Source organism: Pan troglodytes, chromosome 14, assembly GCF_028858775.2.
Source record: "Pan troglodytes isolate AG18354 chromosome 14, NHGRI_mPanTro3-v2.0_pri, whole genome shotgun sequence".
Taxonomy (NCBI): domain Eukaryota; kingdom Metazoa; phylum Chordata; class Mammalia; order Primates; family Hominidae; genus Pan; species Pan troglodytes.
This window is the reverse complement of record NC_072412.2, coordinates 100,624,688-100,646,287: the sequence shown is the minus strand read 5'-3', so window position 1 is coordinate 100,646,287 and position 21,600 is coordinate 100,624,688. Positions and strand designations below refer to the sequence as shown.

The following is a 21,600-nucleotide window of genomic DNA, read 5'->3' as shown; positions in this document are numbered from 1 at the left end:
TCGTGGTTCTATCACCCCTAAACTCAAAAACTCTCCTAACAAATAAAATGCAGTTGCTAAGTTGTTGATATTTATAAGGCTTAAAGTATTTTGACTAAATGATCTTTCTGTCATTTTTATTATTAATCTAATAATAATAATGCTTTTTGAGAACATTATTTTTTTTTTCTGGCTCTGCCTTTTTAGATTCTGGTCAATTTTGAGAACTCCTGGTCTCAGTGGCATTCATGTGTTTTCAGACAATGAGAGGGAATCTGGAAAGATTTACTAGTCACTCAAATGTGAATAAATTTAGTAGGAATTTGGACAAGGACCAAATAGTAGTAGGACTTCGTTTCCATTAAACATTATGTAAAGTCTTTACAGAGAACTCACTCACTCTCAACTCTGTGGGAATAATTTTTAAAAGTTTACTTGTTGCTTTTGCAGACTAAAACTTCATCATTTTAGCAAGTAATTTGGTTCACTTATTTACTTAGTCTTTAGCATTAGAGAGACCTGTATTTTTAAATTGCAGATTTTTTCCTTCCTCGTCAGGAGGAGTGGTTATGTTCTGTAATGCTATGCTTAAGTAAAATTACACATTTGGGGTATCTAAATTGGCATGCCAAATTATAGGACATTTTAATTATTATGTGGATGTGACAGATTCAATTATTCTTGAACTCTTTTGAGAAAGCTGCCCTTAGCAGTGATTCACAGTAGTAAACAAAAGATTAACAGGAAAATGCCCTTTATGAGGCTTAATAAATGTGTCCGATTAAATACCATGGGACGGAATTAACTGCAATGTCTACATGTAGAAAAACAACCTGTGTCCTGCTTGGAGGTTCAGCATATTCTCTTAAGATAAATTTACTCTAAATACGGCCTAACTGAAGAACTAAGTGCCACTTAACCTCAGAACTGTTTTCCTAGGTACGTCATTTGGGCCAATTGTTCAGACTCTTTCTTCCCTCTGAAACCATTAACCAAAGCCACTAATAAGTAGAAATGCAGAGTTAAGAGCCCCTTCCTCCCTCTTTCAATTTCCAGTGGACATATTAATGAGCAATAAAGCAGCTAAAAGGCAAGCAGCTCAAGAAAGAGAAAGAAGCAAAGAAAGGTGATTGGGAAAACAGATATTCAGCCCTCAGCAATGCAGACTGGGCTGCCCCGTGTGCCATGTGGGCTGTGATCACAGGAATTTGGAGCTCAATTTCTTAATTGGTTCTTTAGTCTTATCCAAAGAGAAAATTGGATTTCTAGAGATTTCTTCTGTGCAGAGAGCAATTATGCTAAAGCTGCTTAGGTAACAGCTTTTTCGGCTAGCCTTTCTCTCTCGGAATAATAAAGTACACCCAGAGCCGATTTCAGAATGCACCTTAACCTCACCATCCAGAGTTTAGCCCCTCTTAGCAGCTGACATGTTCTAGAACCTTAAAGAAATTCCAGAAGCATTTACTTCTTTTCCAAATATTGCTTAGAGTCTATGAAACTGGCTCAGCAATTAATTTACTGTCAGGTCTCTCCCATCTGATTTTTATGACATTACCCTACCTTTTAGATAAATTTAATTTGACTTTCTTAAATCAAGAAGTTTCCCAACTCTAATCATATGTATAAATACCCCTCAAGGCTGAGAGTCTGAGAGTTAAAAGCACTAAGTAATGATAAGAACCCAAAATGCCTTTGGCAGAATATAAAATGCCACAGGACTGCTGAGTGCCCAGAATAATAGTCTAGAACTTTCATTTTCTTCCTTTCCTATAACATTATAGTAATAAAAGGTCAGGTTAGGCCTTTGTTTGCTTCGTAAAACAGGGTAATCAAACCATTTAAATACTATCCAGGCCTACCACCCAAACAGATTCTCTCCCTCTCCTGCCCCTTTCCGAAATATTGTCTCTGTTATAATATGTTACTGCAAAACATTGTGTTTCAATGGGTTTCTTTCTGCTGATTAACAGGTTTTAGATTCAGGAAGACTGAAAGAATATGATGAGCCGTATGTTTTGCTGCAAAATAAAGAGAGCCTATTTTACAAGATGGTGCAACAACTGGGCAAGGCAGAAGCCGCTGCCCTCACTGAAACAGCAAAACAGGTGAGCGTGCTCCAAGGAGTTGTAATTAAAGTTTGTCTCAGCGGCTCCCTCCGCACAATTTGGCACCGTGGGTATGGTAACAAGCACTGTGTACCCTTTTCAATTATAAGCCTGCAGAGACAAAGCTTCATGAGTGGGTCTTAACGGCACGTCCCGGGTTGAAGTAAGGTCTGCAAAGAGTTGGCAGAAGCGGGTAGGGGTTGGGGGGTCAAGTGTGTGCACACGTGTGCATGCCGTGTGCCCAAGAAGCAGAGAGGTGTTAGACCAGACTTTTTACACATTTAGACTCTGTGGGTTCAGATTCTCATAGAAAAAGGCACAGAGCACATAGTACTCATATTCTGCAAACCCATTGCATTTCATTCTTATTGATAGGCAAATGCTGTTGAGGTACATACAGGAGATTTAAGAGTTTGGGCAAAAAGTGTGGGATATTGTTTATTGTTCTAGAATGATCTACCTAGAAAATGTTCTACCTAGATCTACCTAGATTGCTTTTGGTTTCTGTTTTATTACTTGTAAAGAAAACTGTTACATAATACTCTCACTGTTGACCTGGGTTTTCCCCTCCTTCTTTGTTGTTTAGAATTAGGCCCATATAGCCCATATGCTTCCTCCACCTTCTATAAGAGGCAGTTGTCAGGCTGGGCGTGGTGGTTCATGCCCGTAATCCCAGCACTTTGGGAGGCCAAGCAGGCAGATCACCTGAGGTTGGGAGTCTGAGACCAGCCTGACCAACATGGAGAAACCCCGTCTCTACTAAAAATACAAAAATTAGCTGGGAGTGGTAGCACATGCCTGTGACCCCAGCTACTCAGGAGGCTGAGGCAGAAGAATCACTTGAACCCAGGAGGCGGAGGTTGCAGTGGGCCAAGATCACGCCACTGCACTCCAGCCTGGACAGTAAGAGCGAAACTCCGTCTCAAAAAAAAAAAAAAGATGTAATTGCCATCAGGACAAATCGAGAATTTATAATATGTTGTAGCTATAGCCTGAATAATCCTTGAAGTATGTTTATAAGGCATTAAAGACACGCAGGCTACGTGATCTCTTTCCAACGATGGTGATGTGGAAGTATCTCATTCTACAGATGTGATAACTGCAGTTTGATTTAAGGGACTTAGCCAGATGTCACGTGGTCACCTGTAATTCTTCCTTAAAATTCTGTGAGGTGAGAGTTGTATTGATGGAGGGAGGGAAGGAACATCCGATGTTCTTGGCTTAGGGTGGAAGGAGACTTCTAGCAGTACATGGTGAGGCTCCCATCAAAGCTGTTCATCCGTAGGCATTATAATATGGGTATAATTTTCCTTCTTCATTGTTTTCTGTATTTTTCAGGTTTTCATCACTGTAGGTAGAATAAAATTGCTTGTTTGTGTGTAATATTTTAAATATCTATTACAGACAACAGAATAAGAAAATAGGGGCCAACATGGTGAAACCCCATTTCTACTAAAAATATAAAAATCAGCTGGGTGTAGTGGCGATTGCCTGTAATCCCAGCTACTCGGGAGACTGAGGCAGGAAAATCACTTGAACCTGGGAGGTGGAGGTTGCAGTGAGCCAAGATCATGACACTGCACTCCAGCCTGGGCGACAGAGCGAGACACCATCTCAAAAAAAAAAAAAAAAAAAAAGACCAGGTGTGATGGCTCACACCTGTAACCCCAGCACTTTGTTTGGGAGGCCGAGGCGGGTGGATCACGAGGTCAAGAGATAAAGACCATCCTGGACAACATGGTGAAACCCATCTCTACTAAAAATACAAAAATTAGCTGGGCGTGGTGGCACACATCTGTAGTCCCAGCTACTCAGGAGGCTGAGGCAGGAGAATAGCTTGAAACTGGGAGGTGGAGGTTGCAGCAGTGAGCTGAGATGGCGCCACTGCACTCCAGCCTGGCAACAGAGTGAAACTCCGTCTCAAAAAAAAAAAAAAAAAAGAAAAGAAAAAATCTGTTCCCATATCTAATGGTATTTCTGTATTAAAGATTTATCCAAATAAAACCTAGGTTGCCTTCAGCTCCTATTTCATCTCATTCTCCACAGAAGTGAGGAACTATCCTTTCCACTGTCTGTAGGATATTTCTTTGAATCCTGCATTCATCCTCAAAACGATTCTGTAAATGCCTTTGTGTGCACAGTATTACGCTGGGCACTAACAAATACATTAAACATGCCCCTAGTCATTGATAATATAAACCAAAGAATAGAGCAGAGCAGAGATTTGATTGATGTGAGCCCTGATGGCGATGATGATGGTGATGATATGTGTCAGATGTGCACTGTGCACTTCTCATTATGCCTGTTTAAGAGGCTGAGGTGTAGAGAGGGAAGGAAATTGCCCACGATCTCATAACTAGCAGAATTATAGGTAGAGTCCGGATTCAAGCCTGGCTTTAGGATCGACAAAAATCTATGTTCTGAATTTTCATGAGAATCACATTGTGTATGAATAAAGAGGGAAGCTGTACTTGAAGCACTGTATTTGTTTTATACTTGAAATTTACAGAATACTTTTATCTTCTAGCGTGTCTCCCAGCCAAAGCTTCCCTCATAAAACCCGATCAATCATTTGGGATTCCCTGTATAATCTAGTCACAAAAGAGCCAGGAACCTCAAAAACCCTTTTTGTTCTTTGGTACCTCAGGCATTTCACATCAAAGAGATGTGTCCCTATCTATATATCAAAATACCTATTTTAAAAATATGTTATATATTATCAAGGCATGGAGTAATAAGAAATAGGTCATAGAATTTTAGCATGTTCCAACTAACATAAGATAATATAGTTCACCTTTGTTTTACAGATGAGGAAACTAAGGCCCCAAGAAGTAAGTGGGCCCTGACTAATTTATAGCAGAGACAGAATTAGGAATCTTTTTTTAAATCAATGTTTAATGCAAGTATAACATACATGTAGAAAGGGACATTGGTCATAGAATTGAAATCTCAATTACTGGTCCAGTAATCTTCCATCTAATTCAACAATATTAATCGTAACTTACGTTCGTGTAGTTCTTTATAATTTATTTTACATTGTTTACATAGTTCTTACATGTATGATTCTACTTAATCCTCACAGCAGTCTGTAAGTCTTACTGTACTGATGAGGATGTTGGGTCATGTGTCTTCATGTGGACACAGAGCTGGTCCGTGGAGAACAGAAGGTAGATTGCTGGGGGTGGCCGATGTCTTCCCCTAAGTAGCGTTCTGTGTCAAGCCTGAAAACGCTGCTCCTTGTCTCATTTGGTATCCAAGATGCAGCTAGTCGCCCAAATTCACACAGTGCCAGAATTTCCTTCCTGGATTTTAGTCCTGCCTAACCACTGGCTCAGGTCACCTCCTCTACGGAAAGACATAAGGAAATACACAGCTTGATTCTCATCCAAGTTGAATATTTTCTTGACATTTCTGCATACACTTGGTCCTCTTAGGAGAACCAGCTGTCAGATTGTCAACCTTTTAAATGTGCAAGCATCAAATATCAATGCATCATTCACAACTGTAACACCGTGAGGATTAGTCTAAATCAACAAGCTTTTCGCTCTCACAGATTAGAATTCATTTGTTGGAAGGAAAACTCAACATCTGGGAAAAGGTACTTCCAAGTCACGTATTCTTGACCACGGAGTTGCTTTCCTGAAAATGCTGGTGCAGGCAAAGCTGAGTCTCTCTTTTGACTGACCTTTGCAGATGACTCAGTATTTTAATATTTTAAAGTAAATTTAAATTACATAATTACATTTCAGGTACATAAAGCTGAAGGGTGCACTGGTTTGCTCAGGCTGCCATAGCAAAGTAGCACAGGCTAGCTGGCTTAACCCACAGCAGATTATGTTCTCACACTTCCGTGCTGGAGTCTGAGATCAGGGTGTCAGCAGGGCTGCTTTCCTCTGAGGCCTCTCTCCTTGGCTTGCAGATGGCTATATGTTCACGGGGTCTGTTCACGGGGTCTTTTCTCTGTGTATGTCTGTGCCCTGATCACCTCTTTCTCTAAGGACACCAGTCATGTTGGATCAGGGCCCACCCTAAAGGCCTCATTTTAACTTAATTACACCTTTAAAGACTTTCTCCAAATACAGTCACATTCTGATGTACTTGGGGGTTAGGACTTCAACATAGGAATTTAGGGGGATGCAAATCAGCCCATAACACAGGGTAAATGTCAATCATTGTCTTCCCTGATGAAGCCGACCTAATTTGAGATTCCTAGTGAGTAACAGAGGTGCCATTTTATGCACTCATGAAATCGCCAGATACAACTCAAAAGGTATGAAATCCTGGCCAGGCGTGGTGGTTGACACCTGTAATCCCAGCACTTTAGAAAGTTGAGGCGGGTATATCACTTGAAGTCAGGAGTTCGAGACCAGCCTGGCCAACATGGTGAAACCCTGTCTCTACTAAAAATAAAAAAATTAGCCAGGCATGGTGGCGCACGCTTGTAATCTCAGCTACTCGGGAGGCTGAGGCTGGAGAATCACTTGAACCCAGGAGATGGGGGTTGCAGTGAGCCTACGTCACACCACTGCACTCTAGCCTGGGCGGCAGAGCAAGACTCCGTCTCAAAAAAAATATATGGATGGATGGATGGATGGATGGATAGATAGACAAGAAATCCTGACATCCTGGATCCTAGGAGCCTGGGGCCTGTTTGAATAGGTGGAGGAGACACTTAGCAGCCAATGGCCTTACAGAAGTCACCCAAGGCCTGTGAGCCTCAGAGGCCTCACCTATCATGCCAGGATTGCAGATAGTGTATGTTTAAGTGATTCAAAGAATAAAAGGCGTTTTACAAATATAAGTGAATTCTAGCTATTGGTTATAAAAGCTCAGTACTTTTTTAAGACTGTAGACTGAACTCTTAGCTCCCAATAATAGCAAAAGAAGTATCCAAAGTTTTGTAGCTTTATAGACTAAATAATTACAAATTATTTTTAAGAATCAGCTTACCAAATGATATATGCTCATGTTACAAAATTCAAAGCATTGATAGTTTTGCAAAAAACTTTAATAAGTAAAAAGTAAGTCACTCTGCCACACCTGCCCTTCATCACGCAGTTCCTCTGCCAGGTTTCAGCCCTGGCACCTTCTTCTCCATTTTGTTGATGTATTCTGTGCATAAACAAGCATCTGTGCATATATAGCTTTTCTGGTTTTTGAGCACAAATGATAGCTATTCTTTACGGTTTTTCACTTAATATTATATTCCATATTATATCAATACATATAGTTACCTCATTTTATTATATATGTGTATTTTTTATTAGCGTTCTCTCTCTCTCTCTCTCTCTCTCTCTCTCTCTCTCTCTCTATATATATATATATATATATATATGTTTTTTTTTTTTTTTTTTTAAAGCAGAGTTTCACTCCTGTTGCCCAGGCTGGACCTCTATGGTGCAATCTCAGCTCACTGCAGTCTCCATCAAGTGATTCTCCTGCCTCAGCCTCCTGAGTAGCTGGGATTACAGGCGCCCACCACCATGCCTGGCTAATTTTTTTTGTATTTTTAGTAGAGATGGGTTTTTACCATGTTGGCCAGGCTGGTCTTGAACTCCTGACCTCAGGTAACCCACCCGCCTTGGCCTCCCAAAGTGCTGGGATTACAGGCATGAGCCACCGTGCCCGGCCAGTTACCTCATTTTTTAATGGCTACCTAGTATTTATACTTTTTCCACTCTGTACTTTTCACTTTTCCCAATTAACTTCCAATTAAGTTAGCTATTTTTGTTTTTTTCCTGGTGAATGACTTATCAGATTTATTTACTAGTTTATATTCTGTTTTCTAGTTGATCAGTTTCTGCTTTTATCTTTATTACCTTTGTTTTTTGGTTTTTCTCGTTGCTTCTTCTTGAATGCATTTGTGTCCATTCTTTCTTCCTTAGTATTTTAGCGCTGTGAATTTTCGTGTTCTATAGGTTTTGATATGTAGTGCTTTCATTCATAGTTTATTTTTTATTTATACATTCTGCAATTTTGGATTTTAATTCTCTCTGGCCCAGAAATTATTGAAGAGGGAAGTTTTTAAAACTTTTTGGTGGTAGCGGTTTGTTTTTTCTGTTCATTTCTTTTCTGTTTTACGCATCAGTTTCATTTTCATTGCATGTCATCCATATCCTTTCTATCCATTTGGAATTTTCTTTGTGTCCTAGTTTTTCTAGATGTTCTTTGGGCATTGAAAAGATGATGTTATCTGTTTAAGGTATAGAGTTTAATAAGGTTTAATTAGTTCTACTTTGTTAATTACATTCTTATTAATCCTTATTTATATTGGTCTATTTTCTGTGACTTGGATCTAGAGGTGAATTAGTTTCACACTGTACATATTTCTCTTTGTAGTACCTGTCATTTTTGTTTTGGTAACTTTGATGCTATGGTTTTCAGTCCACAGATGTTCATAACTTGGGTTTCCACTATGAATTATATTTCCTGCCATTTTAACACACCTTTCTTTGATTCATGTAATGGTTTTGGTCCTAAATCCACACTGGTTCAAAACTAGACTGGTTGCATGCTTTTACTTTGCTTTCTTTGTCTGCTATATATGGGATTGTCTTTGAATATCCAAAGGTGTGTCTCCTGTATATGACGTGGTTAGGTTTTACTCTGAGATTTAATCTTAGCCTTTGTTTTTAATAGATGATTTTAGTACATTTACATTTATTGAGATTATAAGTATGTTTTGTCTTAGTTCTGTCATGTTATGCTTTCAGTTTTTAGTATTCCTTTTTACCTTTTAATTTGTAGTAGATAATTTTTGTTTCTTTGAATATTGTTTTGCATGTGTTCCTTTTGTTTCCTCTAAATGCTGTTTCTTGACTCCCCATTATAAACAATAACAATATAAATACACTTCTGTCTCCATCCTACCACCAAATTTTAGCTTAGTTTTTCTTCTATTTGCCTTCAAACCCCAAATATACTTAAGCCTCTGTTATTTGGCTTTTCTTTAAATGATACTTTCTCCATCTTTTAGTTAGCTAAAGTTTATCCTTCAGTGCTTTTTAAACCTCAGGCTACAACCCATTAGTGGTGCTGTGGAATCAATTTGGTCCATCATGACTAGTGTGTTTTAAGATGTAAAATAGAATACAATGGAATAGAAGAAAAATAACATGTATCTTTCATAGTAATGGTAATATTTTTTGAAATGCTTTTCAGTATAGATACAGATATAGGTAGTGGATGCGTACCAAGTCCCTGTGTACAGTGAAATGTGCCACCCATTATTGTGGGTGGCAGTTTAAAAAAAAAAAAAGTTGCAAAACAATGCTCTATACCATCTCAAAGGGAAAGGTTCCTTGGAATTTAGAATCCCTGACTTATTGCATGTCTGAAATCTTTGTTACCCCTCTGATTTAAATGTGGTGGCTGTACCATGGCACACATTTACCTATGTGACAAACCTGCACGTTCTGCACATGTATCCTGGAATTTAACATAAAAATAAAAATTTTTTAAAGTTGTGGTTATAAAATTATTGGGTCACACCTTCTTTCACTTAGTATGTTGCAGCGTTTGCTCTAAGGTCTTCTCGTGTTGTCTGTTCATATGGAGACGTCTATGACCATGTTTGACATAACTCAGCCTTTTTTCTTTCTTTCTTTCTTTTTCTTTTTTTTTTTTTTTGAGACAGGGTCTTGCTCTGTTGTCCAGGCTGGAGTGCAGTGGCACAATCATAGCTCACTGGAGCCCTAACCTCCCAGGCTCAAGCAATGCTCCCTTCTCAGCCTCCCTTAAAGCTGGAACTAGAGGCACATGCCACCATACCTGGCTAATTTTTTTTTCCCCCATAGAGACAAGGTCTCACTATGTTTTCCACGCTGGTCTTGAACTCCTGGGCTCTGACATCATCCCATCTTGGCCTCCCAAAGTGCTGGGATTACAGATGTGTGCCACTATGCCCAGCCAGATCTTTTTTCTTGTATGCTGAAAGGGTCATTAGTTTTCCTAGGACATTATTGTGCAGTCTTTCAGACTTTGATTCAAGTTTTCTTTTTTGTCTGGAAGTTTACTTGAATTATATCCTTGAATTTTTTTATTTGATTATATTCTCTTCTTTACAAATATCTATTGTGTATATGTTTTATGTCCTTTGTCTCTTTTGTAAAGCTATTTTCTCCTTAATCCTTTTTAGTTCTTTATTAACTTTTAGTTATTTTGTTTGTTTGCTCAATCCTATCCTGTGTCTCACACTGTTTTTTCAGCATTGGCTAATCTTTGTGCTGCCTTCAGTGGAAATGCCACTTATTTTTTTATTTTTTATTTTCCCTTTTTTGAGACAGAGTCTCCGTCTATTCCACAAACTGGAGTGCAGTGGCGTGCTCTTGGCTCACTGCACCCTCCAACTCGCAGTTCAAGCAATTCTCATACTTCAGCCTCCCAGGTAGCTGGGATTACAGGTGTGCGCCATCACAACTGGCTAATTCTTGTAGTTTTACAAGATTTCATTATGTTCATTATATGATACAAGTTTTCATTATGTTGGCCAGGCTGGCCTCGAACTCCTGGCCCTCAAGTGATCCTCCCACCTCAGCCTCCCAAAGTGCTGGGATTACAGGTGTGAGCCATTGCACCTAGCCCATTTCTTTGATATTTTCACTTTTCTTTTCCACTTCACTTTTGACCACTGTCAACTCATGTTTCAGCATCTTCTGTTGCTCTGCCATGTTTTCCTGTATTTTTGTATCTCTGTTATGCACAGCCTGATCATTCTGCTGCATTTTATTTGAATGAATTATATTCAAAAACTTTATGTGCTCAACATTTGTCATGTGTTTATCTTACTTCATTTCTTACTTATTTGTATAATCTCCAGGCCCTGTACTACTCTTAAAATTATAATAATTTTTATTATTCCTACTCCTCACCTATGACTAAAACGAACTCTTCCTAGACCAGATAGTTGCAGGATAGTTGTGGCTAGGGCCTTGTTTCTGGCTAAAGGGAATTTTCTGTGCTTAATGTACAAGTACTTTATGACCCAGAGAGGCTGCGTGTGTGGTGGGGGGGATGCAGGGAGGGATGTGAGTGTGTATGTGTATGGGTGTATGGGTGTGTGGGTGTGTGTGGGGGGGTTGGGGTGTGTATGGGTGTGTGGTGGGGGTGTGTGTGAGGGAGGGTGTGTGTGTGAGGGGGTGTGAGTGTGTGTATATGGGTGTGATGTGTGTGTGGGTGTGTGTATGGGTGTGTGGTGGGGATGGGTGTGTGGGGGGAGGGTGTGTGTGAGGGTGCGGGTGTGTGTGTATGGGTGTGTGGGGGGAGGGTGTGTGAGGGGGGTGCGGGTGTGTGTGTATGGGTGTGTGGTGGGTGTGTATGGGTGTGGGTGTGGGGGGTGTGTGGGTGTGTATTGGTGTGTGATGGGGTTGTGTGTGTGGGGGTGGGAGGGTGTGTGGGGGTGTATGAGTATGTGGGGGTGTGTATGGGTGTGTGGTGGGGTGTGGGTGTGGGTGGGTGTGGTGGGTGCATGTGGGTGGGTGTGTGTATGGGTGTGGGGGTGTGGCTGTGTGGGGGTGTGGGGGTCTGGTGGGTGTGTGTGTGTTTGGGTGGGGGTGTGTGTGTGTGAGGGGGTGTGGGTGTGTGGTGGGGTTATGTTTGTGGGGGGTGGGAGGGTGTGGGGGTGTGTGTGTGGGTGTGTGGGGGGGGTGTGGGTGTGTGTGTATGGGTGTGTCTGGGGGTGTGGGTGTGTGTGGGTGGGTGTGTGTGTATGTGAAATTGAGAGTGCATGTTTTGCCTTTCTTCCTCCTTAGCTTACAGAATTGGGCAATTGCAATCTGTCTTCTGGCAGGACCTCACCAATGTACATAGGTCAGTCAAAGATGTTTCTAATTGATTCTTTATTGACATACCTTAGCGCTCCTCCAATTAACTGGAGAATTCCTATGATTGTTGAGGCCTGCTCTTCATAGACATCTTCTCAGCCTTGCCACAGCCCCATTGGTTCCAGTTGCATATGGCAGCCCTTTATGATATTTTACCATTCAGGCTCTCTTGATTTCACAAAGATTTAGCTTATTTTTTATTAATGAATATCTTTGATGTTCAGAGTGGTTTCTGAAAGGAAAAGGAGAGGAAATTCATTACTCCATTATCTTAAAAGCAGAAGTCCTTTCTAAGTCTCCATCACTCTTTGACAATATGCATGCCAATTATGCACACCAAAATTAGACTGGCTTTAAAAATGATGAACTTGAGGCCTTGAGAGTTACTGTGATTGAATTAGGGCCATACACATCAGTAAAAATGAACTGACAGGGTCTTGAGCCTGAATTCAACACATCAGATGGTATCTTAGGAATGCAATGTCAGTCAAAGCCCAGTTGCTCTCCTTTGTCCACATGCGGGAGCTTGTATTGCTCTGTTGATTTTAGTAAAATCTAGCTCTGTTATGGTGGCTTTACTGATGAGTTAGAGTTTAAATATGAACTTAGTTTCAACCTACATTAGAGGAACTATAATGGAGCAAACTCAAGAGAAGAAGGAAAAGAGGGACAAGGTTTCCCATACTCACTGACCTGATACTCTTCTTGCCGCAAACGTGAACGCTTATGGCATTGTCTCCCTTAAGCTTCACAGTCCTTCTGACCTGCTGTTATTATCCCCTTTTGACACATGAAAATGCTAAAGTACAAGAAGCTGAGTAACTTTTTTTTTTTTTTTTGAGACAGAGTCTCACTCTGTCACCCAGGCTGGAGTGTAGTGTTGCAGTCTTGGCTCACTGCAATCTCTGCCTCCTGGGTTCAAGTGATTCTCCTGCCTCAGGCTCCCGAGTAGCTGGGACTACAGGCGTGCACCACCATGCCTGGCTAATTTTTGTATTTTTAGTAGAGATGGGGTTTCACCATGTTGGCCAGGCTGGTCTCAAACTCCTGACCTCAAGTGATCCACCTGCCTTGGCCTCCCAAACTGCTGAGATTACAGGTGTGAGCAACCACGCCCAGCCTGAGTAAGTTTTCAAAGCCACCAGTTCAAAAGTGTTCATACTCCATCTTCTATGATCTTTCACTTCTACCTCTCTGCCTCCCAGGTTACCATATTCATTCAGTTGAAATTGTCTCAGCCACAGCTTTGGGATTCTGTAAAGATAAAAGATGCGCCGGAGGGATTCCTAAATGCTTTGTCTTCATCCTTCAAGCTGGGCGATACCTCCACATTCTGTGTGCTTAGGGGCCACTTCTCTGAGCAGCATTCATCATGACACCCAACACTAATGCAGCAGGTTTTCAACCTGTAGTTTGTAGCCATTAATCAGTTCCTGTGACGTAAGCTATTGTTATCTCATGTTACAGATGAGGCAGCTGGTAGAGAGAGTGGTTAGGTAATTTTTCCAGAATCAGCAGTGAATCCAGGAGAGAGCTGAGACTGGACCTGTCTATCCCAGACATAGCTTACAACATGAGGGCTTTGCTAAAAGTAGTTCAGTAATCTCAACTCCCTTCATCACCTGCACTGTAAAAAAGATGTTTCATCTCACCTGTGCTGTTACCCATAGTGTGTTATAAAACCTGGTAGCAGAAGAGAAAAAGAAAGGTCAAATCAAAGACTATATACACAAGAAGTTTGTTTTTGACTTAAGTATTTCAGACCATGAAGCTAAGACCATTTGGGTTTAAAGTTGCTAATAACAACACTTTCTTTATATATATATATATAAAAAAATACATCAAGAGGGTTACACAGAAGGAAGCAGACTATTTGGGGAAGGCTATCAAGCAGTAGAAAGTGATGTGAATGTCTATTTGTTCTTTTGGCTGTTTTTAGTTTAACTACAGAATAGCCTTTTTGGAATACATAAATCTATAACCACACAAAATATGGCTAGCTTAAAAAAGTGGGAGAGGGAGATGATATAAAATTATCCCCTGAAAAGTCTTACTTTTGAACACTTGCATTATAATGGAAATAGCCTCAGATTTCTTCTGGTGGCATTCCAGCATTATTGGACAATTTATTTTCTCCTTAAGTGACATTTTAGTACATTGTGTGTTATATGTGATGATGTTTCTGTAATAACAAGTGTGCAAGAAGTGAGAGAGAAAGCACACTGAATATGTAGGCAGGTGTCTCAGCACTTTCTTTTTTGTACGTGAATCCCATTATCTCCAGTGATAACTTTGTTGACAGCACCCACCAATATATTCAGAGCAAGGTTTTTAAAAATAGATCCAGAATCGTATGACTAAGAGACCCAGGTGACACGTGTCAGCCTCAGATAGTTGCTACATTTTCTGTTTTAAAGACTCAAACAAAACTTTTCACATTCTTCTTTGGGGAAAAAAAAATTACATTTGAAGTCCTTTTTCACCCAAACACGTTTTGAGATAAGAGCTCACAAGTCTTGACATTATTTCATTTTGTTATGCGCATCTGTCAAGGAACCAAGATACGATACAGCTACTAAAAACTGATGATTGTGGAACAGAGAAACTTGACAGCATTTCATTTCCTTTATGTTCTGATTATACGTTTATCAGAAAACCTGTATCTCTTCTAGTTCAGCTCGAAATTGGTAGAATTCAGGAACTCAAAGGCTTGGCAAAGAACTGTCCTATTATTTGGTATCATCTTACATTTTAGAGAAGTTGCTTGGTTGAGTCACTGTTAAAGCTTTTGCTTCTCTTTTCATTATTGTGGGCCACTATCCACAGACCACATTTCTATAGGCCCTATAACTGCTTTGCCGCACAAATTAAACGCCGGGATGTTTCATACGTATACGCCAGCATTTCAATGCTTGTCAATCAGAGTTTATAAAATATAGGGATTACAACTTGATATTAACATCCAAATCTATTGTGCTCATTTTACGTGTGAAAATGAGAAACCCTCATGCAGACGCTAGATTTCCCAGCCTCTTTGTCACCCTGTTTTTAATTTATCTCCAGGTTTTGAGTCAGTAAAATGATTCTGCTTATCAATTTAATACAGAGATAAAACATATCTATGAATCAGAGTGATCGGAACTAAAATGGATCTACAGGTTGTTTGGCATTCAGCCCAGCCCTGCTGAGGGTTTTAGTGGGGCTAATTTCGCTGTACAGTAGATTCATCCCTGTTCTTAAATTGTGCCTCAGTGAGGGATATGATTTGCTTCACATGAAGAAGTGGACACAGAAGTGCATTGTTTCAGGGAGGAGACTTTAAAATTTTGAAACATTCTTTTTATGCTTACCTTTTTTTTTTTTCAGGTATACTTCAAAAGAAATTATCCACATATTGGTCACACTGACCACATGGTTACAAACACCTCCAATGGACAGCCCTCGACCTTAACTATTTTCGAGACAGCACTGTGAATCCAACCAAAATGTCAAGTCCGTTCCGAAGGCATTTTCCACTAGTTTTTGGACTATGTAAACCACTTTGTACTTTTTTTTTACTTTGGCAACAAATATTTATACATACAAGATGCTAGTTCATTTGAATGTTTCTCCCAACTTATCCAAGGATCTCCAGCTCTAACAAAATGGTTTATTTTTATTTAAATGTCAATAGTTGTTTTTTAAAATCCAAATCAGAGGTGCAGGCCACCAGTTAAATGCTGTCTATCAGGTTTTGTGCCTTAAGAGACTACAGAGTCAAAGCTCATTTTTAAAGGAGTAGGACAAAGTTGTCACAGGTTTTTGTTGTTGTTTTTACTGCCCCCAAAATTACATGTTTATTTCCATTTATATCAGGGATTCTATTTACTTGAAGACTGTGAAGTTGCCATTTTGTCTCATTGTTTTCTTTGACATAACTAGGATCCATTATTTCCCCTGAAGGCTTCTTGTTAGAAAATAGTACAGTTACAACCAATAGGAACAACAAAAAGAAAAAGTTTGTGACATTGTAGTAGGGAGTATGTACCCCTTACTCCCCACTAAAAAAAAAAAAAAAAGGATACATGGTTAAAGGATAGAAGGACAATATTTTATCATATGTTCTAAAAGAGAAGGAAGAGAAAATACTACTTTCTCAAAATGGAAGCCCTTAAAGGTGCTTTGATACTGAAGGACACAAGTGTGACCGTCCATCTTCCTTTAGAGTTGCATGACTTGGACACGGTAACTGTTGCAGTTTTAGACTCAGCATTGTGACACTTCCCAAGAAGGCCAAACCTCTAACCGACATTCCTGAAATACGTGGCATTATTCTTTTTTGGATTTCTCATTTATGGAAGGCTAACCCTCTGTTGACTGTAAGCCTTTTGGTTTGGGCTGTATTGAAATCCTTTCTAAATTGCATGAATAGGCTCTGCTAACATGATGAGACAAACTGAAAATTATTGCAAGCATTGACTATAATTATGCAGTATGTTCTCAGGATGCATCCAGGGGTTCATTTTCATGAGCCTGTCCAGGTTAGTTTACTTCTGACCACTAATAGCATTGTCATTTGGGCTTTCTGTTGAATGAATCAACAAACCACAATACTTCCTGGGACCTGTTGTACTTTATTTGAACTATGAGTCTTTAATTTTTCTTGATGATGGTGGCTGTAATATGTTGAGTTCAGTTTACTAAAGGTTTTACTATTATGGTTTGAAGTGGAGTCTCATGACCTCAGAATAAGGTGTCACCTCCCTGAAATTGCATATATATATATAGACATGCACACATGTGCATTTGTTTGTATACATATATTTGTCCTTCATATAGCAAGTTTTTTGACTCATCAGCAGAGAGCAACAGATGTTTTATTGAGTGAAGCCTTAAAAAGCACACACCACACACAGCTAACTGCCAAAATACATTGACTGTAGTAGCTGTTCAACTCCTAGTACTTAGAAATACATGTATGGTTAATGTTCAGTCCAATAAACCACACACAGTAAATGTTTATTAATAGTCATGGTTCGTATTTTAGGTGACTGAAATTACAACAGTGATCATAATGAGGTTTGTTAAAACGTTAGCTATATTCAAAATGTCTATATGTTTATTTGGACTTTTGAGGTTAAAGACAGTCATATAAATGTCCTGTTTTTGTTTTAATGTTATCATAGAATTTTTTAATGAAACTAAATTCAATTGAAATAAATGATAGTTTTCATCTCCATTCAGAGATCTGCATTTCTGTGCTTCAAGGGATTCCTGACTCATTCTTCTTGCTGATGAATGCCAGTGAGTTTTCCTGAGATCGAAAAATACAGTATCAAAGGATACCTTCTATCATCAACCGGTTCTCTTGGCAAATTATGTGTACCAAGTATTCTAACGGGTAGATTTCAGTGTGTTTCAGACAGTTTGAAGCAGTTGCTATTTAAGCAAGTCCGTTAGCACCGTTCTAGGAAGAAAGAGTATTAGCTTATGCCTCAGGCTTGAGCAGTATTAAATGGTTGAGGATTTTGCTTTTGGTTTTGGTTTTTAAGGTGACTTTGTCCAAAACTAACAAGAAACATCTACTGCTGTTACACTGAAATCACTATTAAATAATGATTCTCAAAGTGTGGTCCCTGGACCAGCAGCATAGCGCATCACCTGGGAACTCGTTAGAAATGCACATTTTTGTGCCTCACCACAGATCTACTGAATCAGAAACTCTGGTGGTGGGGACCAGGAATGTGTGTTTTAACAAGCCCTAGGGTGATTTTTTTTAAGGGGCCATGCTAATCTTCTCTGTATCATTACAATTTTAGTATATGTGCTACTGAAGCGAGCGCCCTAAGTGTGATTCTGATGCAGGCTAAAGTCTGAGAACCGGTACCATAAACTTAAAGAACTCTTAAAACTCATTAAGAAAAACACAGAAAGCCCAATTAGAGAAATGGACAAGAGATTTGAATGGGTATTTCACAAAAGAGAATATCCAAATGGCCAATAACTGGAAAAGTGCTCACTCTTTATTAGTTACCAGGAAAATGCAAATTAAAACCACTATGAGATACCACTAGACACCCACTAGAATGTGTAAAATGTAACAGACTGAGAATACCAACCCAGTGCCAATGAAGCAACAGGAATTCTCATGTACTGCCATGTAAGTATATTGAAAAACCATCTTCGGAAAACAATTTGACAGCATTGACTCAAACTGCACACTTTGCGATCTGTTTGTAGCACTCCAAATGTATACACATGTGCACCAAGAGATGTTGTCAAGGATGTTCCTAGAAACATAATTCCTAATAGCCCAAACGAGATAATCCAAATACTCATCAACAGCAGAAGGAAAACCAATTATGAGGTATTAAAATACTTCTACAGCAATGAAAGCAATTGACTACATGAAGAACTCATGAGTTTCACAGACATAATATTTATCCCAAAGAAACCTGGCCCAAAAGAATATTTATGATCCCATTTATATAAAATTCAAAAATGTTACAGCTGAGCAAAGGAGTGCAACACCAGAACAGTTCATAACTTTGGGGAGATGGAAGATGTTGGTAATTAGAGGAAATACACATGAATCTTCTAGGATACTTAAAATATTTTTTATGGCCGGGCATGGTGGCTCATGCCTGTAATCCCAGCACTTTGGGAGGCCAAGGCGGGCAGATCACGAGGTCAGGAGATCGAGACCATCCTGGCTAACACGGCGAAACCCCATCTCTACTAAAAATACAAAATATTAGCCGGGCGTGGTGGCGGGCGCCTGTAGTCCCAGCTACTCGGGAGGCTGAGGCAGGAGAATGGCGTGAACCTGGGAGGCGGAGCTTGCAGTGAGCCGAGATCGAGCCACTGCACTCCAACCTGGGCGACACAGCGAGACTCCATCTCAAAAAAAAAAAAAAAAAAAAAAATTTGTTTGGCTGGGTGGTGATTAGATCGTTATTAATTGAACACTTTTATGTGTCATACTTCACACTGAGTTAACTTTTTAAAAAGTTGGTCTTGTTTTTCCTTTAGAATCTCAGATTCAGTGCTTCAGTCTTCAAAAAGGGAATAATTTACACGTAGGAAATTACTTCTGCTGAGTTCTTAAAATAAGAGGCTCTTTGACGGTTGTCTTTTGTGGTCCATCACAGCTGATGCATCTGATGGTTTTGGTACCTGAGAAGCCAAGGTCTATATTTTCTCTAACCAATAAATAAAATAAATCTCACTTCCTCTTCAATTTTAGGATAAGTACAAAAATAAGGAACTCTAAGGTTTTTCTGGATTCTATTTGTTTAACCACTCTACTGAGGTATGACTGGCATATAGAAAGTTATACATATTTAATGTGTATGCTTTGTGTTTGGAGACAAATATCACCTATGAAACCATCACCACATTCTCTGTCATAAACATGTCCATCACCTCAAAGTTTCCACCTGCTCATTTTCTATTTTCTAATCTCCATTAGAGGAGATGAGGTACATTAATAAAATAATTTCAGGGACTTGGTCTCGGCAAAGATGTATGGCTAAGACTTCAAGGACAGGCAACTTAAATAGACAAATGGGACTATATTAAACTAAAAAGCTTCTGCACAGCAAAGGAAGCAGTCAATAGAGTGAAGAGACAACCTGTTGAATGGGAGAAAATATTCACAAAGTATTCATCCAACAAGGGACTAATACCTAGAATATACGAGGAACTGCAACAACTGAATAGTAAAAGACCCACATAATTCCATTAAAAAGTGGGGAAATGACATGAATAGGCATTTCTTAAAAGAGGACATACAAATGTCCAACAAATATATGAGAAATGCTCAACATCACTAATCATCCAGGAAACTCAAATCAAAACCACAGTGAGATATCACCACAATGAGATATCACCTTCCCCTGGTTAGAATGGCTATTATTAAAATGAGAATAATAACGGATCCTAGTGACAATGCAGAAAAGAGGGAACTTTTATATACTGTTAGTGGGAATGTAAATTAATAGAATCCTATGGAAAATAGTATGGAGATTTCTTTCTTTTTTTTTTTTTTTTTGAGATGGAGTCTCGCTCTGTTGTCCAGGCTGGAGTGCAGTGGCATGATCTCGGCCCACTGCGACCTCCGCCTCCTGGATTCAAGCGATTCTCCTGCCTCAGCCTCCCAAGTAGCTGGGATTATAGGCACCCACCACCATGCCCAGCTAATTTTTGTATTTTTAGTAGAGATGGGGTTTCACCATGTTGACCAGGCTGGTCTCAAACTCCTGACCTCAGGTGATTCACCTGCCTTGGCCTCCCAAAGTGATGGGATTACAGGCGTGAGCCACCATGCCCAGCCTGGTATAGAGATTTCTAAAAAAACAAACCTAAAAATAGATGTCCTTACGGCTGGGCACGGTGGCTCACGCCTGTAATCTGAGCTCTTTGGGAGGCTGAGGCAGACGGATCACCTGAGGTCAGGAGTTCGAGACCAGCCTGGCCAGTATGGTGAAACCCCATCCCTACTAAAAATACAAAAATTAGCCAGACATCGTGGCGCATGCCTGTAATCTGTAATCCTAGCTACTCGGCAGGCTGAGGCAGGAGAATTGCTTGAACCTGAGAGACAGAGGCTGCAGTGAGCCGAGGTCATGCCACTGCACTCCAGCCTGGATAACAGAATAAGACTCTGTCTTAAAAAAAAAAAAAAAAAAAGACGTACCATACAAACCAGCAATCTCACTAACTGTGTATTTACCCAAAGGAAAAGAAACATATATTTCTTTCATCAGTATATCAAAGGGATACCTGCACTCTTATGTTTATCATAGCACTATTCACAATAGCAAAAATATGGCATCAACGTAAGTGTCCATCAATGGATGAAATAATTTTTTATATGATGTACATATATGTACCATGCAATACTATTCAGCCATAAAAAAAAGAATGGAACCATGTCATTTGCAGCAATGTGGATGGAACTAGAGGTCATTCTGTTAAGTGAAATAAGGCAGGAACAAAAAGACAAATACCACATGTTCTCTCATATTGGAGCTAAAACATTTAATCTCTTGCAAATAGAGAATAGAATCATAGATACCAGAGGCTGGGAAGGGTGGGTGGGTGAGAGAGGGAGGCTGGTTAATGGGTATAAACACAAGTAGAAGAAAGAAGTTCTAATGTTTAATAGCAGCCTAGGGTGACTATAGTTAGCAACAATATATTATATATTTCAAAGTAACTAGAAGAGAGGACTTGAAATGTTACCAGCACATAGAAATGATAAATACTGAAGGTGATAGATACCCTCAAATGCCCTGGCTTGATAATTACACATTCTATGCATGTAACAAATACATGTATCCCATAAATATGTAATTTTAAATATATATACTATGTATCAATAGAAGAAATAATGCTAAGTGCTTTTAATAACACTGTAAGTGGTTGATGTCTTGTGAAGAAACAACTTTAATCAATTCAATGAGTCAGTGAATTAGATTTATTATTTAGTATTGTTCAATTTAGTGAGTTGAGTTAATATTAATTTATCAGCTGATTAACTTGTCCTTATGTACTGCAATGAAAATTCGTGTTTTTCTTTCAGAGGGTTTGACTGTGGAGATTTTAGAAGCCTGTCTTCTCAAATCTCGGTATTTGTTTCAAATCCTGTTCTCAAAAGATTAATGATGTTCAGAATTGTATGCCCTGAAGTATGTTAGATTTTGCACCTGAAT

At 39.4% G+C, this 21,600-nt stretch overlaps 1 protein-coding gene and 1 non-coding gene across 3 annotated transcripts in view; one reads left to right on the top strand and one right to left on the bottom strand.

Annotated features, from left to right (window-relative positions):
- Positions 1 to 17,123, top strand: part of ABCC4 (ATP binding cassette subfamily C member 4) — a 282,364-nt gene extending 265,241 nt beyond the window's left edge. For both annotated transcript variants that reach the window (XM_001137006.7, XM_016925451.3), the window contains 2 exons: positions 1,950 to 2,084; positions 15,272 to 17,123. In XM_001137006.7, the coding sequence (XP_001137006.1) occupies positions 1,950 to 2,084; positions 15,272 to 15,379 (243 nt within the window). In that variant the 3' untranslated portion in view covers positions 15,380 to 17,123. The remainder of the gene's footprint in view (positions 1 to 1,949; positions 2,085 to 15,271) is intronic.
- Positions 17,124 to 17,622: 499 nt separating this feature from the next.
- LOC112205266 (U6 spliceosomal RNA) lies at positions 17,623 to 17,727 on the bottom strand. The gene has a single exon (XR_002939170.1). It is a non-coding gene; the product is annotated as a U6 spliceosomal RNA (small nuclear RNA).
- Positions 17,728 to 21,600: the final 3,873 nt, after the last annotated feature.